The sequence below is a fragment of the Phaethon aethereus genome (genome assembly GCF_964289735.1).
Source record: "Phaethon aethereus genome assembly, chromosome: 14".
Classification (NCBI taxonomy): Eukaryota; Metazoa; Chordata; class Aves; order Phaethontiformes; family Phaethontidae; genus Phaethon; species Phaethon aethereus.
The window spans coordinates 14829201-14856979 of record NC_138590.1 but is presented as its reverse complement, the minus strand read 5'-3'; the positions used below and the strand labels follow the sequence as shown (position 1 = coordinate 14856979).

At 52.2% G+C, this 27779-nt stretch overlaps 1 protein-coding gene across 1 annotated transcript; it reads left to right on the top strand.

Annotated features, from left to right (window-relative positions):
- Positions 1 to 6058: 6058 nt before the first annotated feature.
- On the top strand, positions 6059 to 27081 carry TCOF1 (treacle ribosome biogenesis factor 1; the record flags this gene model as incomplete). The annotated part of the gene is made up of 17 exons (XM_082006186.1): positions 6059 to 6169; positions 6741 to 6796; positions 9517 to 9656; positions 10376 to 10482; positions 10763 to 11132; positions 11953 to 12047; positions 12472 to 12699; positions 13351 to 13620; positions 17767 to 17941; positions 18106 to 18248; positions 20820 to 21069; positions 21318 to 21397; positions 22130 to 22340; positions 23456 to 24022; positions 25598 to 25698; positions 26257 to 26293; positions 26754 to 27081. 16 exons carry the CDS (start codon positions 6059 to 6061, stop codon positions 26287 to 26289), a joined length of 2937 nt encoding a protein of 978 aa, XP_081862312.1. The 3' UTR covers positions 26290 to 26293; positions 26754 to 27081.
- Positions 27082 to 27779: the final 698 nt, after the last annotated feature.

Genomic DNA, 27779 nt, shown 5'->3' with positions numbered 1-27779 from the left:
CTCGGATGGCTGCACCCCCACAGCCAGCACATGGCTGTGCCGATGGCAGGACAGTGCGGGCAGGGGAGGGCAGTGGGACACGCTGCCGCACAGTGATGCTCCTCACGGCGTAGCCCCCTCTGGGTGACCCATTCTGCCCAGCCATCCCGCCCTGGCAAGCTCTCCTCTCTTTCCCAACCTCCCAGACATAATGCACAGGGGGATTTTGGAGCAAACCAACGGGCTGCGGGTGGTGGTTATGGTCAGGGACGGTGGGGTAGAGACCCCCCAGCTGGGGGGCAAATGCTCCTGGTTTGCATGGGAGTATGAGCAGGAGCCGACTGTTGCAGGGCGAAGTTATAGGATACAGCCAGGCTAGCGGGGCAGCCCACTGCTGAAAAAAAAGGGGTTGTTCCTCCTCTCTTAGGCTCATATTGGGCCACTTAACCAGAAGCTTTTGCTCCGGTCAGAATTGAGCTGAGAAAGCTCAGGGTGCTGGAAAGGCGCAAGCCACGGTGCAGGTCCGCAGCACAACCGCGGCACGAGCAGCCCCTGCCTCTTCCCGCTCCCTCCTTCCCCTCCTTCTCCTGCCACATGGCTTTTGACTTAAGTTAAAGCAGCAACAGACACCCAACGGGGGAAAAAATAATACCGCAGACCTCTGGCTCGGGGAACGCAAACACAGCCCCCTTCCCCTCTCCTCCCAGGTAGAGCTGCTGAAATCTGGATAAACGCAGCGGAGCTGTTGCGGCTGCTGGTGTTGGCCGTGCTGCACCGCGAGGCTGCCAGGCCTTTTACTAGGGATACGCTTACAAATGAGAGCAAGAGCCTGGGGGAAAGCAGGGCTGGGGTGGGGGTTGATTAATAATAACAGCCCTTCTGCTCACTGCATCGATGTATATTAGATCTACAACCCAAAAAAATGAGAAATTAAATGGCTTAATGCTACTAGTTCTTCAGTGCCAGTGCTGAATAACTGCCATGCCAGTAGACACACAGCCAGTTAGACATAGCCAGAGGTACATTTCCAATCTAGATTGCTAAAATTAAGCATATTGCAACCAAATTCAGCTTGTTGGAGTTCTCAAATCTGTTCTTTCAGCTACTGAAATTAAAAGACTGCTTTATATGCTGCAGGCTTAGAGGTGACTTTTTTCCCACCAATTAATTAGTTTGAAACTAACAGGGCTGGGTCGCTACGAGTTTCAGTGATGGGACTGTTAGGATATGTGTGTGTATATATATTTTCTTTTTTTTTTTTTTCACTTCTGAGCTGCTCCTTATCTGACAGCAAGCTGCCAGCAACTGACTCAGTATTGTTTGGTGCCTGCCTGACAGCTTACGTGAAATGATCCGATCACCCCAAGCAAAGCCCCAGCAAGTGACATCACAGAACCCCCTCTCAGCCTTGGCTCTGTGGATCTGTGCCAGCCGTAGGGCCGAGGAAGAGGCAGGCGTGGGGACACAGCCCAGCATTCCAGAAGGGCCAAGGGCTAAGCTGGAGGTGGCAGGGCGGGCTGTGCTGCGCCAGGTCAGGTTCTCTCGATTCTGTTCTTGCACCTTGTGCGGAAATCCTATAAACATAACATGGGAATTGAGCGTAATTTATAACCCCCATGTCCCCAAAGGCAATGCCGACCAGATGTTTCAAAGCTAGCTGCTGGTTTCGCCACTGGTAAAGCACTGCGGGCTCGGTTTTGCCTCTACATATGTGGCTGGTTAGTTAATTAATGTGACTTGAACACCCAGGTCCTGGAGGGCACCTGCCACGGAGCTGGCGTGGACGCCTAAACGAGTCTCAGTGTATTTGCAAAATTGCAGGCAGAAAGCTGCCCAAGCGAGGCGAGCCGCAGCGGGCCGTGTACGCACAACAATGCCATGATTCATCCAAGATTGCCATAACCCATCGGTTTCATCAGGATGCTGTGGCATTTAAAATGGCATTTCCTCCCATCTGCTGTGCATTAGCAGACAAAGAAAAAGGAGGAGGGGGAAGAGAACAGCAAAACAAAAGCGGGAGAAAAAAACGGGATTCCTGAGTCAGACTGTTCCCAAAGCAGCTCCTTGTCCTTGCAAAGCCGGAGCCCACCTCGCCGGGCAGACGGCAATGAAACTGGCTGTGGACCATTCTGCCTCCATCGCAGGCCGGGGCCGGGCTGCAGCCCCGGACATGCTCCCCAGGCGTGCGGTGAGAGATGCTGGTATCAGTGGTGACTCAAAGCCCCGCAAGCAGCACGCCCAGGGCTAAGGACTACCAGACCAGGGGCACGAGCAAAGAAATCTCCCCAGGCTAACCACTGCTGTGGCTTTATTTTTCCTTGGCCATTTCCTCTTCTTCTCCATCTCTCCTTTGATTTTCCATTTCCCCTTCCCTGGCCCATCTTCCCTTGGAAATGAGAAACCCTTCCTCCATCCCCACCCCTGCCTTCACCGTTCCCCTTCTCTCTGCCTGCGCTCCCACCTCCTCTCCTCGCTGTCCCTTAACATTTTGTCATCCTCCTCCTCTCATCTCCATCTCTCTCTTGCATCCCCACCTCCTCCATACTCCCGCCTCCTCTCAGCCCAGGTGGCACCCCAGGGTGCTTTCCAGGAGGGAGAGAGCTTGAAGCCCTCTTGGCAGGGCACTCAGAGCAGGGAAATTCAGCTCAGCTTCTGAACTGGGCCATGAAGATTATGCTCCTAAACGTGGCTTGCACTTTCAGCCAACAGTCTGAATCGTGAGACACATCAGAGCTACCTGCTGGGGGTAACAAGGGTCCTGTCCCTGGCCACCCATCCCACCCCTTGGCTGGGGGATCCTGCTCTGGAGCAGAGGCAGAAGGAGCAACGTGCCTGCAGCTCACGCTCTGGCTGGTATCAGCAGCCATGAAACGGGTCAGGCAAGGAGCTGCACCAGCTGAGAAGCAGGCAGAGTGCCTTTTCTCTTACCCCTGCTCCACCACCGTGATATAAAGACCCACAGCCAGAGGCAAAAACTTCCTCAGGCAAACAGCCTGGGATTCCCCAGTACCTAGACCCTACGGGTGCTGTGTACCATCCCTACAGAACACAAAATCCCTCCATTCTGCAACCCCACAACGGGCATAAGCAACCCCACACGCACCAAACAAAAAGGTGGGACCATGATGGAAGATATATCCCCCGCTGCTACAGCACACTATATACCAGAAACTTATGGGAGGACAAATACATAAATTAAAGTTTGCAGCTTAAGGACCAGAGAGCAGCCAAGTGTCCCTGCAAGCCCAAGGGTCCAGCAGACGTGCCTAGAGGCTGTCAGCTCCCACCGGGCACAACGGAGGAAGGACAGCGCTCAGGCCTGCAAGCACACTCCTTGAACCCGGGTTTGGCCCAAACACAAGCACTCATTCAGAACGGAATAGGTGTGGACAAGTTTGACCCCAAGCAATAACCAAAGAGCATGTGAAAGTGGCAGTGAGCAAAGCTCTCGGCTTGTACGGCTGAGGGCAGGGACGGGGCTGTGCGGTTATTAGCAGACGGAGCTGAGCTGGCCGCTCAATTACAGCTGTTTTATCCCCTGTCTGGATTTGAAACAGCTTCCTCCACGCTCTTCGTGACTCAGTGTCTTGGCATGGAGATCACATACCCGAGAGGTTAGCTTTTGAAATCCACCAGGGACATGTCACCTTCCTAAAATACGGAGTGGGCAAAATATTTTCAACCTCCCTCAAAAAAATGTACATACCAAAAAATCACTCCTTAATAAGTATATCTTGTTGGGTCTCAGCTGGCTTTGGGCTGGGGTAGATTTTACTATTTATAATCATGCAGCTGTTTGCTGACTGAATAGTTCTATTTATTATTTGACATGTTTACTAACCACCTCAAATACCTTCACTACCTGTAATTGTGGTGCAGAACACATATTTTTTTTTTTCAGATTTCTTCATTCAAGTGGGTTGTGTTACTCCCAGGCCCTGCGCTGCAGTTTGCTAAGGGTATTCGTGATTTGAGGGTATGAAGCTTTGGACTCAAGTGACCCTGAACTGTAGCGGACCTGTGAAGACACACTTGGGGGGGAAAAAATTGAGTCAATTTTTCAAGCCACTTGTCCATAGGCACTCAGGGCTTTAACATACCCTATTTGCCTTTCTTGAGAGCAGTCTCTCCTGAATGTGTTTCCTCCCATCTGTGCTCATCCATCTTCTTCCCTTCCCAGGGGAAGGTCAATTTGAATTCGTCTGAATTTAGTCAAAGCCAAACTATGCTTTCTAGTGCACGTGAGTCCTGAGCCTTGGGAAAGGAGAGGAGGCCTTCCTTAAAACACAGCACGGCAGGGGCTTGTTGGACTCTTGGTACCCCAACACTAGGAGAAACTAATGTACTCCGTTTCCACAGGCACCCAGCAAAGCACGGAGAGAACGGAGAGCTCTGGAAAAGCTGGCCATACACCTCCAGCCCAGCACCAGGCCACTGCCACCGTGCCCTGCAGGACTGTGCTGCCCTGTCCCACCTGTAGCATGAGCCGACGGGTCTGCCTGTACTGTCCCACCGCTGAGCATGGTCAGGACCTAGTCGCCCTCCTTTGTCTCTCTGCTGGCATCTTGATGACTCGCTAATCTGGTCACCTGTGTCCTCCCAGTCCTCCTCCCGCCAGTCCTAAATGTCCCTCCATTCAGACCTATTCAGACAGTGCTATTGCAGTTCCTGCAACACACCGAGCCCCTTTCATGGTGTGACATTTGTTTGGAGAGCTTCATTGTCCGGCTTCTTTCTGTCCTCGGAGATCTGGGTAGCACCTCCTGTAATCACCAGGCTCCTGGACACCAGGGAGTGGGCAGGGATCGGGGCGAAGGGTTGGTTTGGTATTATCACTTGTTTTTTTTAATAAATGAAGCAAACAGTTGCTAGAGGTATAAAACCATTCCAGACCATGCCAAAGTGGGTACAAACCTGTTTACCAGTATACCCGCAGGAGGCAGCACCCTTTGTGGACCACAGGGGCTGAATCTCCACCCCACCTCATTTTCAGAGGCCTGTGAAATCAGCTTCCCCAGGCCACTGCCCCAGGCTGACTCTGCTCAGCCCCAGTCCACAGCCTCCCCAGGAGACACCCTTCACTGCTCTCTGTCCCAGGACGCTTTCCCCAGTTCTTCCTTCACAGTTAGGAGAATTGGGTCTCCAAACCAGGCCACCGGCTGATCAGACCTCGCATCTCAGGTCATCTCAGAGCAGCAGCAGTCATGCTGGGCCACCATCCTGGGTCAGCCACCCCGTCGCGGCATGTGCCGTGGCCACGTTTACGCCTAGCATCAATGGCCGTTTGTGCAGGGGGAGGTCAGTCCCAGAAGGGACTAGCCAGGTCTGCGTTTCATTTACAGGAGCTGTAAAACTGCCACCTGGCCAGTGGCTTTATGGCTTTGGATGGTGCTGGTGTCAAAGACGTTTGGTGCACGAGCCAGCTGGAGCAGAGCCAGATTTATATTTAATCCTGCCTATAAATACAAATAGAGGGTCTGTATTTTGCGTGAGCGACAGGCGCACCACGGACATTATTAAACCTTCCAAAAATAAACCTCTGCCAAAGTGAAAGGAGCCAGATTTTTCCTGGAAAGTATCAGCGTGGGGTGGGGAGGTAGTAACGGGGCAGCCCCTCTGCTGCACGGCCCCTCTCCAACAGCTGCTCTGCATCAGGGGCTCCTTCTTCCCTCTCACTGTTTGCTTGTTTTAGCCCAAAAAACGCCTGAGCAGCTACTCAGAGCCGCTTAATGTCCACCCAATGCTAAATCAGCCCTGAGGATTCAGCTCCAGAGTGCTGTGGGAGTGAGGCCTCCCTTCTTCACAGCTGGAAAATTGAGTGGATGGTGCTGAAACAATCACCGCCCTGTCCACTCCGCGCCGGTTAGCGGCCTGTCCTCCTCGCTGCCTCTCTCCTCGCCCCGATCTCCCACCGGGAGGTGTGTGGAATGGAACCGAAGCCCAGGCTGGGCTCCGCCATGAGAGGACCGCCCCAAACCGGCACTACATTTCCCAGAGGGCCCCGTGGCGGAAGCGGATGTGACGTTATCGTGACCGCGCGGCACGCGGCGCCCGCGAGCCGTGCGGAGCGGGCCGCGCCATGGCGGCGGACGGCCGCGGGGGGCGGGAGCTGCTCGCTCTCATTCACCAGCACCTGCTCCGTGCCGGCTACGCCCGGGCAGCCCGGGAGCTCCAGGCGCAGATCGGGCAGGTAACGGGCAGCAGGGCCCGGGCGGGGCGGGAGGCAGGCAGCGGGGCCTCGGCGGGGCCGGAGGGCCCGGTCCCCCTTGCTCCCTCACCGCCCACCGGGCCCGCGCTGGGGCTGCCGGGCCTGCCGTGGGCCCGCGGCTCCACGCCGACCCGCGCTGGCCCCACGTACTGGCCCGGCCCCGAGTGGGTCACATAACCACCCCCCCCACCCTCCCCACCCCCCCCTCCCCACCCCCCCCCCACCCCCCCCCCCCCCGTGCCCGTGGGCTGTCCCGGTCCCGAGCCGGCCGGGGAGGAGGGCTGAGGCCGGCGGCCCGCCCGATGAAGCCGTCCCGGCGGGCGGCTGCACCCCGAGCACGTGCTGCTGCGGGTGAAGCCCTGCCGGTACCGCCGAGGGGAGGACGCGGCCCTGGATGCAGAGGGGCCTGGCCGGGAGCTCGTGTGCGGGCCGGATGTGTTCCCGTTTTCCTGGGGATTCCTGGAGGGGCATCTGCGGTCTCTGGTTCTCCTGTCTGGCGGCTGCATCCTGAAACGGGGCCGATGCCTAACTTGTGTTCACTCTGCTTTCACAGAAGCTGCTCCCTTCCCTCGCGGCCTCTCTCGAGGACATCTTTACCCACTGGGAAAAGTAAGTTGAAGGGGGAAATGACTATCAAGTAGATTCCAGACTGTGTTAACAGGCAGGTGGCATGGCACGTGTGACCTTTATTTGCTGGAATTTCCCATTGTCAGACTATTTCTGACAACTTGTGCTCAGCAGACTGTCCTCCTAGCCTCTGGTTTCAGACCGATTTGTTTCAGATGCTGAAGATTACTTTGCTTTAAAATCTCCTGAGTTTGGAGATAAGTTGTTAACGCTATTTTTGAGCGGCTGATGCTGTCCTTGCCTGTTGGTGTTAATACTGGAGTATTGTGGGGCTCAGAGTCATGCTTTACGGGCAAAAATCTTTGCCCGAGTTCTGTTTCACTTTCTTTCTAAAGCCACATGCTTTGTAGGAATATTGACCCAAGAACAGAGAATTTGAGCAGATGCTGAAATGCCAAGGCTCTTACAGGGACTTAAACCTTGGCATAGATCACGTATCTTCTGACTCAGAGGAGTTCTCTTGGTTTCAGCCTGTTCTTTCAAGCCCTTACATGTTCAGCCCAATGCCTTCCTGCATAGCTATTCCACCGACTACCCCACCTGTGAAGGTCTGCAGCGTGGAGCCTTCCCATCTGTGGGGTACGTTTGTACCCACCCTGTGCACCACTCGCGTTGGTTTGATGCTGGATTGCAGCGCTTGCAGAGAAGCCTGGTGCCAGCCACAGAGCTGGGTTATCAGGGAGTCAGCGGAGCTGGGTTTCTGTGCCCATGTTGAGGAGCGCTGGAGTGAGGATGCTCCTCAGCGTGGCTGTGCCAGCAGCCTCGGGAAGTGAGTGTTTACTTCAAAGGTATTTTCTGCTAGAAGGTGTCATGCCTTGGCACTACCCTGGTTCTTGCTCTTGTGTCTCCATGATCTTACATGGGCAGGAGAAGGACTGGATCTAGGTGACGATGTAGCAATATAGAAACAGGCTTGCAGTTCCTCCCTCTGAGAATTTATTGCTCTCTTGGGTATTGCTGGTGACCTTTCTCTGTGCTGGTTTTCCCGGGTGCTACAGCAAACCCTTCCAGACACTACTGCTTTTAAAGCTTGGCGGGGAGGGCGACAGGGCACTTGCATCACGTTTAATTCCTTTTTCTGTAGTGTAACCTTTCGGTTGTGGTCCCACCCCACAAGTACGCCTCTTATTCCCGCTCCCCCTGAGTTATGCCTAGTTTGGAATCAAAATGGGGATGTATTTACCAGTAGTTTTGTTTATCCATAAAGTGCTCTGCCTAGCTGGAGTGCTCTCGTGTGGGTGAGCTGTGATTCTTGCGTCTTGTCGCTTCATAGGCTTTTGGCCTGAAAATGTCTTTCCTCCGACCACACTGCAGCTCTTGCCCACCTACCTGAGGCCATCCTTGGTGCTCTTCTTTGGAAACTCTTAAAAAGTGAACTTAACGGTTGAGATTTGCAGTCACTTAAGAGTGGCCTTCCTCCAGGGCTACGGTTAGTCTCAGAGGATGCTAGGAGGGGCTGGAAGGGTGCAGGGGGAAGCTGGACCAGCTCAGCTGCAGAAGCAGCCGGAGCCCTGCAGTCCTCAAATGCTCAAAGCTGATGTAGGGCCAGTGCCTGCAGGCACTGCTGGTTTCCCCCACACAGTATCCCTGAGCCCCTGGTCACTCACGACAAATTCTCACAGCAGTCTGTGTTGTGCTATCAGCTGCCATTGAATCAGGAAGGTGCTGGAGTATCATAGCTGCCTGTGTGGCTTGCCCTATTATTTTATTAAAAGGACTATAAGAGTAGTTAACAGGACTTTGTAATAGCAAATGTGCCGTCAGCTTAGCCTGCTTGCAAAAAAATTGCTGTTGCAGCTATGGTACTAAAACGCTCTAATAGTAAGCACAATCTTTACTGGCTAAATTGTTAAACTGATCTCTTTTTTTAAAATCAGATCAACAAATAAAATAAGCTAAACTGTCAGAAAAGTGAGTGGTTTTGCCTCTGATAATTGTGAGTCTCTGGGCTTAGAAGTATTGCCTGTGTGAATCACACAGACGTGTACTCAGCCAATGTTATCCTTGGAATAAAGCAGATATCTTTCATTTTCAAATTAAAACATAGGTAACATAACTTTAGCCCCATCATCTGCTCTGGTACAGGTAGGATTGAGCCTGGAGACACCTTTCTCCCTCTTTCATCCATCTCTCCATGTTTTGACCCAATTGAACAGCTCAAGTGTTTAATGCTCCTCTGTGGCCTCTTCCTCCCCTTCTCTTCTGTAGGTCCAGCCACCTCCTTTCTTAAATCTCTCTGCAACCTGACATTTCTGTGCTTTTGGTCTGCAAGCCCAAGTTCAAATGGCTTTTGCAGCCTTTAGATTCACTTCTGGCTTTGTGGAATACTAAGACCTGTTTAGGGATCACTGCCCTACCCTGGGACTGCACTTATTGACTGTCTGGCTATATAGCTGCCTCCTGGAGACAGAATTTGTTCTGTAGGATGCCTTTGCTCTCTGGTGAGCACCAGCCTGCCCATATAGGTTTTTACTTCTCTGCTAAAATGAAAAAGAGTCTGCGTAGGACACAGAAGAAAAACTCTGTATCTCTCAGGAGTTGCCTGAGGAGGACTGGAAGAGTCCTTTGCAGGTTAGAGAAACAGAGGAATGACACTGCATGTCCTTAGGCTGGAGCCTGATCTGAGAGTGGATGAATAATTGTATTCAAATTTGTTCAAGATATCTTTTTTCCCCGTTTTGACACACATTCTGTTCCCTCAGAACTCCCTCAAATTCCAGAAAAAAGGTGAGTGATGAGGAGGCAGCCATCCCAGAAAAGATCAGAGTTCCTGATCCTGTGAGCAGCTCTGAGAGCTCAGAGAAAGAAGAGGATGAGAAAGAGAAAGCAAAAGCTGCAAATGGTAAGAGCCTTTCATCTCCCTGGAGTTGACAGAGTAGGACTGGAGGTTTGTGTAGGAGCAGCCTGACTTGCTTGGCTAGAGAAAATGCTTGTAAAGTGATGGCTATTCCCTTATGCTCTTAGAAAAATAGGACAACTAATTTAGCATCCCCTTCTCATGTGGAGTTTTTGAGGAGCACAGATGTCTGCTGAAGCTGGAAAAAAACCTGTTATGATTTATTGGGGAGGGATGGGTGTTGTTGCTAGGATGAAGCCTTGGGAACTTAATGCTGCCCTCTGTGGAGCATCTCCTAGTTGGTCCCAGGTGTCTGTTGGGCCAGCAAAGGCAGGCCTGTTTCATGGATGAGGGAAGGACTTGTTAGTTGGTCTAGAAAGCCAGTGCCCTGTCTGAGGTGGGGATAGATCCCTGGTGTAGCTGATGTGGGAGGCGTTGGCTTGCATAGTCTAAAACCCGTGTGTCTGCTTCATTTTGGCTCAGCCTCATCTGGTGTAGACCAGCCCTTGGAAACATGCAGATCTTGGCAGGTTCCTTGTCTTGGTGGTGGGGAGACGGGTGGGGTGGAGGAGCAAGTACTTGTCTGTCGCAAGGACTGTGGTGGTGGTGGTGTTGGGACAGGTGTGAAGATGGGACCCTGCCCGGCCTGCTGGGGCCCTCCTGCAGACCAGAGGTTGTCTTGATGCAAGAGGCTCTTATGATTTTTCTGTGGCTCTCCTGTGCAGCAGCCAGCCTCTCTGTGGCCACAAACTCAGCAGTGAATGTAGAAAGCAGTGAAGATGATGATTCCTCATCAGAAGAGGAGACACCAGCTGGAAAAGGTGCAATTACGGTAAGGCAATACTTCTCTTAGCTTCGAAGGTTGATAGTGCTCTGAGGCCAGGACTGTCCCAGACTCGTTGGCATGTATAGAATTGTGGACTGGGGTGGAATTCATATTTAAAAGACCCTTCTATGCTGGCATAAGCCTTCTCTTAGATATCGGTCCCCCAAGTGCTTCTCTAAAGAACTCTATGGCTTGCCTGTCTGGCAGATTGCTGTTTAAGGTACGTTGTGTCCAATTTAGCCCCTCATCTGCCTATAGGCTTCTAATTTCTTTTTTTGTCCTGTAGGTGACACCAGTTGTAGTGAGAGGCAAAGCTGCCAACTCCCTGAATTCTTCAAACAAACGCACTGCCCCAGCAGGCAAAGCAGCGGTGCTCGCTGCTGCGAACAGAACTGTGGTCTCAAATAAGCAGCAGCCCAATGCGCCAGCTGCATCTGCAGTTCCAGCCAGTGCTGGGCAGAAACTGCCCAGTCCTGGGAAGCCCGGACGTGCCACAACAGCCATGGCCAAAGTAGGTCAAAGCAAAGCACCAGTAAAGACCAAAGCACCGGAAAGCTCCAGCAGCAGCAGCAGCAGCAGCAGCAGCAGCAGCTCCTCATCAGAGAGTGAGGAGGAAAAAGAGACACCGACTGCAAAGGCCCCAGCCCCGAAAGCAGGTGAGGAGGCTGTGCGGTGTGCTAAATGCATGTGTGCTCCAGCTTTGCTGCAAATCAGGTCTGAGCCATGCCTTCAGCATGTTCCTTTCAGCTCCCTCGCTGGAAAGCTCAAAGTGATGCTTGTTCCTTGGGGAGGCTGTGAGAATACTGCAGAACAGCCAGCTCCGGAGCTCTGTGGATGAATCCAGCATGCTTGCTCCCATTTCAAGTGGCAGATTCTGAGCTAAGATGTCTGTCTGGCAGCACCCAGCACTATGGGGTTGGAAACGACAGCGTAGTGTGTCTGGAGGAGATGCAGTACTAATATTGTAGATGCTTCCAGCTTTTTGGAGAGGCACTGCAGCATCTTCTCTTTGTGCCCAATTGCAAAGTGATTGTTTTTTTGTTTTGAAGTCTTTAGGTAAATGTCTCTTACTGCTTTGAACTGTATGTGTTGTGGGGGTCAGGAATAGATCATAGAAGCTCTGAAAATGGTCCTTCTTTTGGCTCTTTTCCAGAGGAGGTCCAGCCAGGCTGGGCGCCCCTGCAGGGAGCTGTATGTGGTTGGACAGCTCCCTGTAGGGTCAGAGGGTGGCCAGGAAGGATCTCCTATCTCTGCCTGCACTCGAGGGAGCAGTGTTTGTGGGCCAACATTTGTCTGGAGGAGCTGTTCCCAGTAGGCTACTGATACTTTCAGCAGGGCTAGGCCCTCTTCCTTGCAAATCCCCTTAGCCCTCTCTGTGGCTTGTTTTGTTTTCCTGACTTCAAAAGCCGTGTTAGCATCACGCTCTGGGAGCTCAGAGCAGGCAGCAGCTATGACATCTCCTTGCTTGTGTTTCAGAGCGAAAGCAGGCAGCTAGGGCCACTGAGAGCAGCAGTGAGGAATCAAGTGATGAGACATCCGAGGAAGAGGAGCTTGCAGCTCCAGCAGTCCAGGTAACCTCTCCAACTCAGGGTCCTTCTCTAGGAAATCAGTTACCTTCCCTTGAAGGAGAGAGGAAGTGCTGCAGTGCTGTAGTCTGACAACATCCCCTTCCCTGGGTGTGTGGGATCCCCAAAGCCAAGGCCGTAGAAACATGCTGTGTGGCTGAGAGCCCCACTAACCCCTGCCAGCATCAACCATTCCATCCCAGTTCCTCCTGGTGCCTGAAGTTGAGGGAGATCCTTTGATCTGTAGGCGGTGACTGGTGTGCAGTGCCCATGGATGTAGTCAGGCAGTCCATGGAGAAAGCAGCTTGCTTCAGATACTCCACAACCCATGGGTCTGAGCCTATTCTGGTCAAAGTTAGCAAGGTGGCCTTCCTTAAGCAGTTTCTTATGAGATGTTACCTGATTCTCCTGTTCCCTTTTGTTCCCCCAGGCAAAACCAGCTGTGAAAACAGTGCAGGTTAATGCAGCGGCAGCAGTCAAAAGTGCACCTGCTACTCCAGTGTCCTCCAAGAAGAATGTAGTGAGGCAAAAGGCAGTGACACCAAACCAGGCCAAACCCGCATCTGTAACGGTTCCTGGGGCTGCAAAGCCGGATGACACATCAGAGAGCAGCGACTCATCAGACAGCGAAGATGAGGAACCTCCATCAGTAACCCAGGTGCATCTATCCAAGATTCTGTCTCTTCTTGTGTTGTCCCTTTCATTTGTCTCGTACATCACTTGCATGCCTCTCCAGGGCTGGGAATTGCAGTGAAAAGAAAATTTGGTAAATGCGTATAGTTTATAGCAAAGTCATGTTGGAGGTGGGAGGAAAGAAGCATGGGGTGTTTAAAGGCACCTCAGTGTCTTTGCTCTGAGCTTTAATTAAGCCACTGTATTGTGCCTTTCTTAAAAAAAAAAAAAAAAATCTGTGAGTACTTTTAAATGAAAAAAACCCAGCAATTTTTTTCGCACCTGAAGAAGCAAGTTGTTGAATTTGCCTCTCAGCTATAAATTGCAATAAATGGTGTCTAATATGTCAAACTATAGTGCAGCTTAGTTTCCCTGCTGCAAAGTACTGCAACATACCTCACTGGAGGAGACTGGTAGTATCAGCAGGCTGATGGATAATGTCTGGTCTTGCTTTCTCATCTTGGGAGGTTATCCCCACACAGCTAGATGAAAGGATGCCTTGTGTCCTGCCAGTTGCCAATCTTCCTTCATCAGACTTTTGCAGGGGGTTCTAAAATTTTTTCCCTTGATTATAGTCTGAACAAAGGAATTACGCTGTGGGATTTGCCTTGTTTCATGTTACTCTTGTCTTGTCCAGACAAAGCCACTTCCAAAATCCTCCCAGGCCACCCCATCCTCAGTGAAACCTGCACCAGCAGCATCACTCTCTGGCAAAGCAACTCCAGCAAAAACACTTCCACTGTCCCAAGGGAAGCCAGCACCAAAACCAGCAGTGCCAAAGCAGGCCAAAACCACACTGGGAAGGACTGCTGCTCCCACGAAGCCTGCTGAAAGTACAAAGCCAGTGGAGAGCTCTGACTCCTCCAGCAGTGAAGAGGAGGATCTCCCTGTGCCTGTCAGCCAGAAGGTACGTGATACCACATTCAGCTCAGTGCCAAGGGATGGGGTATGCCAGGCAATTGTTCAGCCCTTAAATGCTACTACTGATTCCTTGAAACACCAATAGCATGTTGTGTATTAGTCCCCTAGAGAGGAAGATCTTTCTTTCTACTTGGAAACAAGTGTAACCTAACTCTTCTCACCCAGCCATACCAGAGGAGGGTGAGGGGTAACCTATTTGACACCAGCTGTTTCACTCCACTCGTGCCTTGCCCCTCTGGAGTGGGCCTTGCGTGTGGGGTCACACATAGCTTGGTCTTGGCTCTCCTGTGAGGGTTTGTTTAGAGCTCTGTTGAGAGAGGGACCATAAACTGAGACTGAACTCAGACTTAGGTGGCTGAACTTGTAGGGAAGCAAATCCCTTCCTGAGAGTATCCTCAGGCACACTGTACAGAGACCTTCTGCATTGACTCTGAGCTGCAGAGCCCTTCAGAAAGTGCCCTGAAAGCAGTGTTTTGGAGATGGCAGCTATTATCTGCAAGGGAGGAAGGGAAGCTGTGGGCAGAGCCTCACGTGTCCTTGCAAGGAGGCTCTTTGTCAACATGTCCTTTCACTGTTGACAGGCATGAGCCGGAGAGGCTCTGCATTTTTGTCTTTATAGCCTTGGTCTGCTAAGGTGGGTGGAGGGGGACACATCTCTAACAGTTGTCTCTGTGCTGCTCTCTTCCTGCGTGATTATATGTGAAGATTCATCTCTGTGTGGCAGGAGCAGCTATCTGATAGCTGTGCCATGGGCTCCCACTACAGAACTGTCGAGACTCTTCCGTTCTAGCAGGGTTGTAGGTGAAGGACATGCCGGGGCAGGTTTGTTTCCCCTCAGTGTTGATTTGAATCTGGCAGCAGCAGGTAGCTGTCTTGCTGATGGCTGTTTAACCGCTTCAGCATCTTCCCTCTTGCAAACTGGCGATTACCCCTCAACAGCCACAGTCGGCAAGGAAGAGCTTGTCATCGAGGGAGCTCTATTTTTGCCAAACAGGCTGTTTCTTCCCATGTTAGTAGCCTACAGGCAGAGACCACGAGTGAAGCCTGAAGATAAACCATTAGGCTTAGCTGTGTCCACAGTCCTGTCCTCCCAGTCAAACTCTTCTTAGCTCATCCTCACCATCTGCTACTTGGGCATATGCTAACCACTGACTTACTGTATCCTGCAACTTCCTCTGGCTTCTGTGCAAGATCCAACCAGATAGAGAGCGTTGGAAGCTGCTTCATCTTTCCCTGTGGGGGTGGATTAGCACAATTAAAATGAACATCATGCCTAAATTGAACTGCTTAATTGGTATGTTTACCCCTAAAGACTCAGGAATATTTAGTCAAAGAAGTTGACAAGGTGTTAGCATATTTGGGGGCGGGGAGGAATGGTGATGGGGGACAGTCTGGATTTACCTTAAAGATGCTGTGAGGTGCTTTGCTTTTGGAACTCCTAATTCTGCTCTGCGTCCTCTTTCTGGACATCTTGGGCCAAAGATGACCCTCGAGCCCTCTGTGGACAGCCTTTGGCTTCTGCTAACATGCATGCATGTGTTGGGAACCTACGTCTTCCTTGAGCACCCCAGAAAAACCTGTGAAGGCTGCATTGGTAGATGTTGTGCCAGTGGCATAAGAAGATAAGATAAACCAAGAAGTTGGGTTTTCTTGACCACAGGCTCTGTGAGGAGAGGCCAAATCTCTCTATAGAGATGGAGGGTCTCTTTCGCTCCCTGAACCCTGTCCCCACTGCCTTGCAGGTGACAGTCATACCTTTGCTGTGTTATGACACAGCTGAGATACTGGTCCCAGTTGTGATACGCTGGCAGTGCTTTCATGGTGCACAAGCAGCAATGGAGTGTGATTGTGGAGTGTGAGCGCACGTGGCTCAGCGTTGTTTCCCCTTCTTGTCGTGCAGTGCTGCATGATGTAAATGGACCCAGCGGAGTGGCAGATGGGTTGTGCAGGAGCTGAGTCACTACACTCGTACTGAGCTGCAGGCAGCTCCTGGTTTGGGGGTTGGAGAAGGAGCAGGAAAAATTACTTCCTCTTGAATTATTTTTTTGCTCACTTTACTTGAGTACCTATGACTCTTAAGTTGTCAGAAACTCTCTGCCTGTGTTACCCTGCTCCCTGGGTGTAACTCAGCCATGCTGCTGGTGTGGTCCTGCCTGGGGCCATGCTATAGGACATGGTGGCTGTCAGCCATCTGGCAGTAACCAAGATGAGGTGGATGGAAGGACCTTGGCCTCCTCCCAGGAAGATCTGAGTCCCCAGGCTGTGTAAAACTTATGGTGGTTTCTCTGTGGATGCTGTTATGTTCTTTCTGTGTCAGGGTGCCCCTGGACAGCAGCTCTTTCCCAATCTCTTGCTAAGTTAGAAAACGAAGTAGCTCTTGTGCTGTGCATCTGAGCAGGGAGAGAAATCTGTCCCATTGCTATGAAGGTCTTAAAAGTGAGCGAGTGGAGTCTGATGTTCATAGACTTTTCCCTTGCACAGCAGCGCTTGGGACAAGAGGGAGAGAAGCTAGCGCGTTCAAGTAGAGCGTGTGAATTCTTGTGTCTGCTTCAACTAGTTCTCTCTCTTCAGCACTGCAAATCTGGCCTCTCTCCTGGATATAGTGACTCACTGGTATCAAAACAAAACAGACAAGTGAGGTTTGCAGTCCCCCCTCCCCAAGCTTGTGGAGGTTTCTGTTTCTCTAAGCAGAGTCAAAATGTGCTTGGCTTGTTCAGAGAGCTGTTCTGTAATGGGATAAACATGCAGATGCTGTTGTCTGTTTAGTGTTTGGCTTGGAGATGATAAACACTGCCCCAGTGGCAGCTCTCAGTGGGCCTGTGCCAGGAAGCACGGTAACATCCATCCTCCCAGAAGGCTGCCAGGCTGGTGCGCTCAGCTGCTGGCCAGGAGTACCCCCGGTGAGCCAGTGCTGCTGAAGTCCTCCTGGTCCTCTGCTGGGTGTTGAGAGAGAGCATCGCCACGTTAGCAGCATGGCAGGGTTGGGAGAGGGGGTGGCAGGGGCTGTGTAGCAGGGCAGGAGTCTCTCTCACCTTCTTGCGGGAGGCCTGAAGACTGAGCACTGAAGCGGGCTGCTGTCACGTGCGGGTTGGATGGGGTCTGCCTGCCCTGGCAAGCATGGTGTACTCTTTGGCAGAGCAGCCCGGAGATGAGCGATGAGTGGAGTAAACTGAGTGGGTGCAGAGCGCTGTGAGCCTGGAGAATATCTGCGGGTGGTGAAGTTACCAGATCTCTCTGCAAGTGCTCCCTCTGCCACTGCTAGCCTTCAGCAGTGTGCAGGAGGGGTGTCTGCAGCCCTTGGCCCAAGCCAGGAGAGCAGCTGGGAAGAGATTGTCTCACCTGGCAGTTGTGTACCTGGTGCTGCAATAACTGGCCTCCTAGTGCTGACACAATAGCTGCTTGGTGCAGTGGCTCGTGGCCTGTCCTGGGACATCAGAGTGTTGACGGGTGCTGTAGAAAGGCACAACCCAAGTGAGTTGCAGGGGTTTTTTTTGTTGTCTGGAGATTTCTAAATCCTTAAACCTGTTGACAGATGAGTTTCCAAGGTGCTCAATCATATCTTGGGTCTCAGTCTGTCTCTGCTTGCCCTCTGTGTTCCCGAATGCTTGTGTGTCAGCCCCGTGTCTATGCTGAGCTCACCAGCAGCTCTAGGATGTAGCTGCTCTGATACTGTCTCTGAATCTTGCAAGTGTTTTGGCACAAGGCATCCCAGCTCCTATGGATTCCCCAATGTGGGGGGAAGTCGTGCTTAAATGAGAGACTTCCTTGGAATGGGGGTCTCGGTGCTTCTCCTGCCCTCAAGCTCCTGTCCAGCTGGTGTCTCGGCCTCAATAAGGAATTGGTGTTCTGAGCTTATGAGCACTGTTAGCCCTGCATGCTTGTGCAGTAAAACATGCTTGGGCTTCCTGTCAAAAGCATATTGCTAAATGCAGTGATATGTCTCTTCAGCAGCTCAGTCCAGGCAGTAACTGAAGCCCCTTCCAATCTTGACATGCCGAGGGTAGAGTGAGTGTTAGTAACAGCTGTGTTAGGGTAAAACAAAACCCAGCTTGAGCTGAAACTGCACTTAAACTCCTAAACAACACCTGTACTAATACCACATTTCTGGGCCTGTGTTTCTTTTTTTGTTAAGAGGTTGACAGAACAGCCTGGGCCTGTTTGCAACCCGAGCCAGGCTGCTAAAGCTGGCTTGCCAGAAAAAGCAGTGGGAAGCACCTTGAAAAGCCAGGCCTCAGAAAGTGGGAGTAGCGACTCGTCTGACAGTGAAGAGGAGTCCTCTGTGGCACAGGCACAGCCTCCACAAGCTGGTAAGTCTCCTGGTAGTGGCCAGGATCCCTCACCTGTGTCCTCATGGGTTTCCTTCTCTCCCCTACACAAAGGATGGCCCAGCCTGTTGTGATAGCTGCTGCTCTGGAGAGCCACGCAGAGCAATTCTTTCTCATGGTGACAGTCTCTTATGCTTTTCCTGCAGTGAAAACCAATGCTGTGCGCCCACTGACAAATGTGAAGAAGGCACCGACTCCAGCACCAGTGCCAGCCCCTCCACCTGTGGACAGCAGTGATGATTCCAGTGAGGAGTCAGATTCAGAGGAAGAAATAGTCCCCCCTTCGCAGGTAAGGAGCTGCTGACCCACTGGGTGGGGATGCTGTTAGTCCTGCATGCTCAGGAGGTCTCAGGACTTGCGAGGTGGTAGTTGGGCGAGTCGTGAGCGGTGCAGAGGGGAGCCCTCCTGTTTTGGCTGGGTCAGGTTTTCTTGGCAGCATCCCTGGGTCTCGCTGACCCCAGCTCTGGGTGCATGTCTTGGCCACAGCAAACTTGCAGTGTGTGAGAGCAATGGAGGGTGTGAATGTTTTGGCAGGAACATGAGTAGACACATGAGTCCAGACCTCCACTGGGACTCTGTCCCCTTTGCCCTACTCTAGGGAGCCAGACTGGAAAACTAGCCAAATTCTTGCAGGCAGAGTCCTTCCGCGAGCTGGGTAGCTCCAAGGCAACCCACCCTGTGTTTCCTCCCAAACCCCTGGGTGTGGGGTGCAGCTGGAGCTCTCTGCTGCCTCTCCACAAGCCTCAGGAAGCTGGAGGGATCTGCCCTGAAGGGTAGCAGTGGTCCTGACCTCTGCCTTGGAGAAGGGAGGTGACGCCCATATCTGTACAGAGACACTGCTTAGTGTCACGAAGCTGATCCCAGCTCTCTGACCTGAGTCTCTTTGTGTCCCTTCATGTCCCCATGCGGGGCCGTGGCTGAGCTCCCTAGGGCCTGAGCTGCCTCACTGTGAAGCTGGCTTTGGTGTCTCTGCACCTCTGCTGCAGTTTGAGCCCGAGAGAGAAACCCTGTGAAGAAGCCTTGACTGAGGAATGTGGCTGCCATTCCTACGTGGTGGTGGCTTGGCTGGTGCTCTGAGCCCAGGGCTTAGTGGCCAGGTGTGCTTTTTGTCCCCGCTTATATGCGTCCCCTGTATGGCCAGCACCCTTGCTGGGATGGGGTGGATTATGTGCACTCACGGAAACCCTCCCCCTTGTTGGCCTGATGCTGTGGCCAGTGGAAAGGGTGTCTTCCCTGCAGCTGGTGGGCAGGCAGCCAACCTGAGCAGTCCTTGATTAAAGTGTGTTTATAGTACTGAGATTGTATAAAATAGCGCAGTTGCTGTAACTTGAGCTTTGTGCAAGACGGCTGAGAGCTCACGTTGGATTGGCGGCTCTCTGCATGGTGGAGCGCTGCCTTCCTTTCTGAAGGCCAGATGTGTGAGGGAAATGTCAGCCCACAAAGGCCCAGCTTGTCAGCAATCCGAGGAGGGAGGGTTGCTCATGTAGCCTCATTTGTAACACAAACCAGGAGGCTGAGCACTCCTTCGTTGCTCCTGTTCCCTCCTCTGCTGGCATTTGTGTCTTGGACCTGATGTCAGTGTCTGATTTCCATGCCCCTGGCTCTTCTATTTTTAGCCCCTGTTATGTTTAGTTTAATGGGAGATTTCAAATCCGAGGCAACAAAATTGCTTCTTGTTAATTTGTGCTCAAATGTGTGGCTTGCTTGTGGACCTGAAGGCAGATTTGCCCTCTGGTTGATGTCTTTGCTTTATCTCTGTTGCCAATTAACTCTTGATGTGTAATTTCTTTGGAGAGTAAGAGACATCCTGGAGTCCAAGTGCCTGCTTTGCAAAGTAGGGTTTGCAGCTACAGTCTTGCTGGTGCTGCAGTGGATAGGGATCTCACAGCCTGCAAGCACATCACATTTTGCCTGCCTGCCCTCAGGATGGGTGCCTTTGGGGCACTGAGCTAATGCTTTTGGCAATCCTGAGGTGCTAGCCCTCACTTCTCTGCTCCTGGCTGTGCCAGAGGCCCTGCTCAGAAGCTCATAGGAGACAGAGCTGGCCTGTAAAGGCGGAGTGTGGAGGGAAGGTGCTGTGCTGAAAATGATGGAACAGCTCAGGAGTTAGTGATGGATTGGTGTACATTTCTGTCTCTTTTCCCTCCAAGTGGTGCTCTGTCCTGATTTTCTTTCTCATCTATTTTAGAGTCTGCCCCAGCAGAACGTCAAAGCAACCAAGGTTTCAAGCTCGGTGGCTGCAAAGGCTAATGCCACACTGCCTTTGGGGAAGGGGATAAAAGCACCTGCTGTCCCTCCAGTTAGCAGAGTGTCTGAGAGCTCGAGTATCAAATCGTCGGAACACAACGTGGTGGCAAGAGCGGTAATGACAGAGGAGACTAAAGTAGGGATCTTTCCTGGGGAGAATGGGCAGATGTGTGCTCTGGCATCTTGAGACTGGTGCCATGTCCCCAGCTGAGGGAGTGTGTTGGTGGAGAGGGGGTGAGGAGGGCTGCTCTATTTTAACCACTGTTATCGTACCATAAGGTGAGGAAGATGAGCAGAGGATAGCCCTGGTACCTTTGCTGTTCCTGCCTCTCAGCTGGCTGGCAGGTTTCTTCCTCCTTTTGTGATAGCAGTACCCTGTACAGTCAGGAGTTGTCTGCTTGGCCACAGCTGCCTGCTTCATCTGTGGGCCAGAGGGAGATGGGGGTCTCTGTGCCCTGCATGAGAGTTTCCTGAGTTAACCTTGACATCAGTTGGAGCAGTATGGCTGAAGAAGGGCCAAGGTGGTCCAAGCCCATCTGCTCTGGCCTCTTCTTATAGTTTATGGGCATGAGCAATTAGTCCTTCTAGATGCATTTTGTCTTCCTCTCCCTAGGCCCCAACTCCTCCTTGCCTAAAGCAAAAGGTTCCTGTGGGAAAAGCTCCTCCAGCCAGCCCTGCTGCCCCGCAGCCTGCTTCGCTTCTGGGAAGTACCACTGCCAAGTCAAGGAAGCCAGGCCTGCAGCCAGCGCAGGATGCCCGGCTGAGCCAGCCTGTGCCACCCACCCAGGCAGAGGAGACCTCAGACAGTAGCAGTTCGTCAGACAGCGATGAGGAGACAACGCCCAAGCAGCCCCCCAAACCTGGTCAGTTCTTCCAAGATGCTCCCAATGCTGCTGGCCAGGCCAGGGTGGAGACAGCATTTGGTCATTCTGTGGGAGATGTCACCTTCAGGTAGTGGTTGGAGAGGGTTTCCCACTCTCCAGCTTGGCAGAGTGCTCTCCTTTCTTTGGAGGCAGAAGGTCTTTTGGTGGTAGTAACTGTGCTGAGTAGGTGAGCTCAGCCCCAGGCAGTAGTGGTGGGTTTAATGGGATGAACTCTGCTCTTCCAGCAGGCTTGCTGCAGAAACCAGGAGGGACCCAGCCAGCCCACAGCTCCTCCTCGGAGTCCAGTGAGGAGGAGGCAGTGTCACAGGTACGGTAGCTGAGCAGGCTGGGATCCTCTCGGGTCTTGCAACTCGTTCTTAAAAGTAGGACAGAGAGAGGATTGAGTTCTCAGCCATAGCAAATGGGATGCTGAGTGGGTGTGCTAGCACAGAAGTGGGGGCTTCCCAGTGCAGTGCTGTGAACAGGGCACACACTGTGAGTGGGGGCAGAGAGAGGCTTTTGAACATGGAGTGTTTCCCCAGGCAGCTGGGCCTTGGATGCAGGGCTCATGATGCCTTCCTCAGCAGAAAGGATGGGACCAGGTGGTACCTTGCAAGGGTTAAATGAGGCAAACTGGTGCACAGTGCCAATAGCAGCAGCACTTTTATTTGTAACTTAACCTGTGTCCAAGCTGTTAAATTCCCTTTGTAAGTAATGTGCAGGGCGTGCAGCACATCTGCAGTGCATTAGCTGTGCATGGGTGCATGCTAATGGCCAGGAGCCTCCCCCAGGCCTGCTTTGCTGGGCGAGAGCAAAGAGGAGAACCTCTCACCATCAACTCTTGCTGCTGTCAGCTCAGCCAGTGTCTGTCAGTGCTGTCCCCCTCTCCTGGCAGCCCTGGCTTCTCTGCAGGGCTGGGTGAGTGGTGCAGCATCACTGCCAGTGGCCAAAGGTGGGCCCTTCACTTAGAGTACAGGGGCGATAGCAGAGACAGGTCTGTGTGCCTGGTGTGTGGGAGGCTGCCCTGCTGTGAGTCCTCAGTGTGTCTGTGATGTTTCAGTCCCTCCTCACAGGCCTCTCCAGGACCCCAGCAGCACCCCAGGCACCAAAGACGGTTCCCCCTCAGCCTGTAGGCAAAGTGGGGCAAGGGAAGGCAGCCGTGACTGCTGCGAACTCCCTCACCAAGGCCCCTGTGAAAGCAGCCCCAGCTGACAGCTCCAGCAGTGACTCTGACACAGACATTGACCGGGTGGCTGCAAACCACAAAGCAGGTGGGTCTCCTTTGGCAAGGTTGGGAATCTGCTTGGCCTAGGAGCAAAGCTGTGTTGGCATGGGAGGGTGACATTGGGACAAGGCCCTGAGCCCAGTGTGTCTTCCCAGCAGATCCCAGTAGCATGGAGTGCTGCTGCCGTCTGCTGGCTTCCCCTGGCCACAACACAGCCCTCTTCTTTAACACCCTTCCTGTGCTGGCTGGCTCACAAGTCTCTGTGCCTTTACCTTTTCCAAGTTATCCATTAACTGCAGTAATTAATGCAATTAATGGGAGTAGGTAGGGCTCTCCCTAAAACCTGTGTCCACTGCACTGGTGTGCTGAGGTAGTGATGGCCCTAGGGAGCATTTAAACACTGGCTGAAGAGCATCTGCTATACAGTGCTGATATTCAAGCCTCCCCTTGGTCTTTCTGGGATCTGTAGCATGTCTGGAGGGCAGGGAAGGGGAAGCGCCTGGAAAGACCTATGGAGAAACAAAATGTCCTGTGATCTCCCTATTGCCCTGCTTTGTTGGCAAATTGTAAAACTCAGAGCTGGAAGCTGCTTCTGCTCTGGAGTGACCCTGGCACCTTCAGATGAACTCTGGTCTGGCTGTGAGTTCTGGCCCACTCTGGAGGCTCATACAGATCTGTTGGCTTCTTGGGCACATTGTTAAGTTGTGCAAAGGGCTGTAGAGGAGGTCAGAACTATATATAGGTTCAAAAAGGCCCAGGTGTTAGGCAATAGGCCATTGGTGATGGTTAAACGTGGTGGTATGGATACCCCCTCCACCTTGGGAAGTCCCTGGCTTGCTGAGGGTGGTGTCATGGGGAAGGACTGCTCTATCCATGCTCACGTGTCTTGTGCTACAGTTTCCTCTAGTCCCTGTTCTCCATCGATGTGGCCAAAGCTGGTGTGGCTGTTGTCACCCACTTCTCTTGCCAGACACTTGATCTCAGGCTGAGGCATCTTTCTCTGGCTCTGCTGTACTTGGGATGGCCAGCAGGCTTTGCTTTTGAGGGAGAACCGGGTGCTTCTCTTGAAACTCAAGCATATTTCCATCCTCCAGTAACTCTGTGGTCTGTGTAATGAATGCTCTCTGTGTTGTCGTCTCTCTCTTGTCATTGTTTCTGCAGAAAACAACCCCCCTCCAGGGCAGGAAGCCACAGGAGCCTCCAACAAAGAAAAGGTGGCAGGAAAAACAGAGCCAGGTCATGCCAGCGTCAAACCTTCCCCAGCCAAGAAAGCCCTAGCTGTGAAAGAGAATGATGTTGGGGCAAAAGGGTCACAGGTGACCCCAGCATCATATGCACTGCGGTCCATCCCACAATCAGAGGAGTCAAGCTCGGGGAGTGAAACTGAGGTCACCACTGCTGCCAAAGCTCCTCCAGTGCAAACACCGGAAGGGTTGGAAGAGAAGAAAAAGAAGAAAAAGGAGAAAAAAGAAAAGAAGGAAAAGAAGAAGTCTTCCTCTACAGCAGACAAGGCTGTGAAAACATCTAAGAGCAAAGAGAACAAGAAGCAGAAAACATCTCGGAAGCGGAAACTGCCAGGAGACGATGGGGCTGTCGGGCAGCCCAAGGAGAAGAAGCAGAAAGGGCAAGCTAATGAAGAAGTACCCAAAAAGAAAAAGAAGAAAGCAGCTGATGACCTGGAGAAGTTGCCAGGTAGCAAGGAAAAGGAAAAGAAAAAATCAGCTAAAAGTAAGCATCCCTCACCTGTGGCTGCATTTGCAATAGGTTCTTGCAGCTGATGGCTGTTCAGCCTCTGTTCTGGGGCCTTGTAAGTAGCACCCACTTTCCCATTAGCATCCTGCTTGGCTACTGCTCTCTTGGCCCATCCAAAGCCAATGCCACATTTTTAACACCTCATTTAAGTGTTTTTATGCAGTCTCAGGTTTTGTTGCAGACAACAAGTTGGGCTCTCCTGCCCCTCTGTCCTGCATCTGGCACAGTGGGAGCTGTGTTAGTGCTCATGCTGATCCTTGGTGCTTGCAGAGCAAGCTGATGTCCCCATGAATCTTCTAGGGCATGGCCTGTCCCCTCCTTTCCTGGCCTTCACCCTGGCTGTAAGCAGCTGTCTAGCTGAGGGCTGGCAAAGAGTTGAAGTGAGTCTGCATTGAACCTCCCGAGGCCACGTTGCCCCCCTCGCGTGGCCTGCCCGCCTGCGCTGGGCTTGGGAGAGTTCTTGCCAGTTGTAAGCCACGAACAAGGCCTGTGTTCTGCCTGCTGCACTCCATGGGGTGCCCTGCTCTGTGCAGCGCAGAACAGCTCTGCTAACCCAGCTGGCTACCCTGGCTCCTCTGTGGCAAACACAACATGTGCTAGCGGAGAGCTAAGGTGAAATGTGGCTGGGAATGGCAGGCAGAAGGTCCCCGACTACCATGCTGTGGGCATGGCAGACGAAGGCTAGCGCTCACATGTGCAGGGCTTTGTGTTAAGAGCTTCCTGAACATGGCCCCTTGCTGCCAGCCTCTACGAGATCAGCCTTGAAATCTGTGCTATCATCTGCTGTGTAAGCCACTGCTGTTCCCCATGGGGTGACAGTGCCCCTTCCTGACCCTGCTTGAGCAGTCTGCAACATGGTGAGCAGCTCATTCAAGAGATTTGACTCAGGGCCATTACAGCTGCTTTCAAACCCCTGGAGAAAGAGGAGGATGGTACCAGCCTCCTGCTTGTTGCTCCCAATTAAGAGCGTTTCCTGCCCTTCTTGTCTGTGTGCCTCTCTGCAATGCTCTGTTTGCTGCCCTAATGCAAAGGCAATCTTTTTTTCTTTGCAGTGCAGACTGCATTTGCAAATCAGAGCTGGTTCTGTGCTGGATCTTGTAGGCTTTTTTTTTTAAATTGAGATGGAATGGGTGGGCCAGATCTGCAGGGGTTTCTGTTCAGCAGAGATGCCGCCTTTCATTTTGGAGGAGACAGACTTGTCTCTCATTTCTGGCATGTGCCCAGCTACTCCAGGGCTGAAGTAGTTCCTCGGAGTGGGTGGGCAGCAGGAGGTGGAAAGAAGGGGATCCTGTGTAATCCTGCCCATGCATGTGAATGGATGGTGGGATCAAACCGCTCTGGCTCAGAGGTCCTGGAGAAACAGGCCTGGGTGCAGCTGCCTTGTAGCTGGGCTGTGCCCTCACCCAGTTACTGCTCTGGAAAGCTTGCTCAGGTTTGGATGTGATCAGAAACTTACTGAAGATGCTCCTACTGCTCCTACTCAGAGTGCTGCGTCTCGGAGGTTAGCAGTACCAGAGTCCCTCTCAGTTGACTTTTCTTTCTTTCTACCAGAGAAAAAGACTGGAAAAGAAAAGAAGAGAAGCAAAAAGGTGTCTTCGGAAGGGGACCCTATAGCAGATGGCTCTGCTGAGGTTCACAAGAAGAAGAAGAAGGTATGTGCAAGACCCTGGGATGGGCTACCATGGGGGGAGCTGTTCTGAACCACAGTTTTGATGCTCATTCCAGGAGCATGCCAGGCTGGAGAGGAACAGAGCTGTGTCCTGGCCTTGCTGGCAGTATAGGGGAGGCTACAGTTAACTGTGGCTAGTCTTGAGACACCCTGACCTTTGGTTGGTTGGGATTGGGGTGGCTTGAAGAAGGGCTTGTTCCTGTATCGCTCCCCCAGGAGAGATCCCTTTCCCTGGAACAGTCAAACCCACAGCCCCTTTTGGTGGCAGAGAACCTGCCCAAGGAGTAAGTGCTCTTCTTCAGCTGTCTGTTCATCTAGTTGTTTTCAGCAGAAACTGGAGCTCCTGAGGGCTTGGCAGGCTACTGCATCCCATCCCAAGGGCTAGGAAGGGGAGCAGAGGGAGACCATAGGATGTTCCTTGTAATGGATATGTCCCTGTAGCGATGGTAGCCAAGAAGCTTCTGTGGTTTGTGGCTTTGCTGAGTCCTTCATGTTTGTGGTGCAGATGATACTGATTTATTTTTCACCCTTTTGTTTTTAGAAGAAGAAAACAGCTGAGCCGGAAGGATTGTGAGAAGGTACATGGCCTGTGGGGACTATCAGTTGGTACCTCTGAACGGCGGTAACCTTGGCCAAAATCAGTACTCCTGGGCGGCCTGTCTTGGGAAGACAATGTGCCCTCTAAATGTTCACTGAGTCAGCCTGGCCTTAGATTAGAGGGCCAGGGAGTGGAGCAGTGTGAGGAAGGTCATGCAGCAGTGCGCTGGCTTCTCTGGATATGTTTGACCTCAACTCTTTAGCTGCTGAGAACTGGATGTCCAGCCTGGACGTTGCTGTCCTCTGTCATCAGCAGAGGCCTCTGGCAGTGTCTGTCTGTCCCTGCTGGGGACACAGGAGAGCTTGGAAAAGTGATGTGGATTAGATGGTGATGTTGTAGCCACCTGGACATGGACCAGATGATTCTACTTCTGCTCTGCTCAGCTGTAAGGCTCTTCTCCTCCTCCCCATCCCTAACTTTTTTAATTCCTCTCCCCAAAGGTACCACATCCCTGTGATTAAGGATTTATGGGTGAAGATGAAACAGAAGAGAGGAAAAGGAAGCTCATCAGGAGAATTCCAACTTTTTTTTAAAAAAATATAATAATTTATAACTTCTTTTAACTGTGACTTTTAGAGCAGAGCAGTGTAACTTTCTGCCTCCTCCTGCCCTGCTGGGGCCCAGAGATGTGTGTGTTTGCCCCTCCTGACAGCTCGCCTGTTGCACAACAACTGAACTGAAGGACGCAGTTTGACCAGAGAAGAGCCAGCTTGCATAAACTGCTTTCCTCCTAGTTGATATCCAGCCATCTCTTTCTCTTTCTCATCACAGAGCTATATTTTTAAGAGAAACTTTTACCTTCCCCCTGCCCCTTCTGTGATTTGTGGTGTCAGTCCTTTTGCTACTATGGAAGAGAGCTCTTGGGTTTACTTTTTATTCTAACACCTGACAGCAGTGATTATCGTGTCCCTGGAGTTGCACTGAACAGCTATGTCCAGCAGCTGTTCTCAGCCAAGGCGGCATAATTTTTTGTGGATTTTTTTTATGGAATACAAAATAAATTTTAAAAAAGTGAGATTTTTGCTTCAGCTGCTTTCAAGGGAGGAAGGGAGGTGAAAATGCCTTCGGTTCAGGGACCAAACCCAGGGAGGGCAGGGCAGGCACGGGGGCTGAGCCAGGGGCAGTGCTCAGCTGCCTCTGGAGGATGTTGCAGGTAGGAGGGCAGAGCCCAGCTTCTACCTGGGTTCATGGGCACTGCTTCGATCCCTGGGGAAAAATTAATTGCTTTCTGCTGCTCCCCAGGGAAGAGCAGATGCTTTTGGGTTTTGTTTCTTTTTTTAATTACTAAAATGCTCTGTAGGGGCAGGTGCTGAGAGGAGGTTTTTGCATTGCTCTGTGCTGACCCAGCCCTTGTACTAGGCTTGTGCCCGGTTCCCCCCAGCCCTGGGATTTAGCAGGCGAGGAAAAAAGGACCGGATCCCCTTGCACTCTGTCCTCCCATGCTGTGCAGCTGCTGTGCAGCCTGG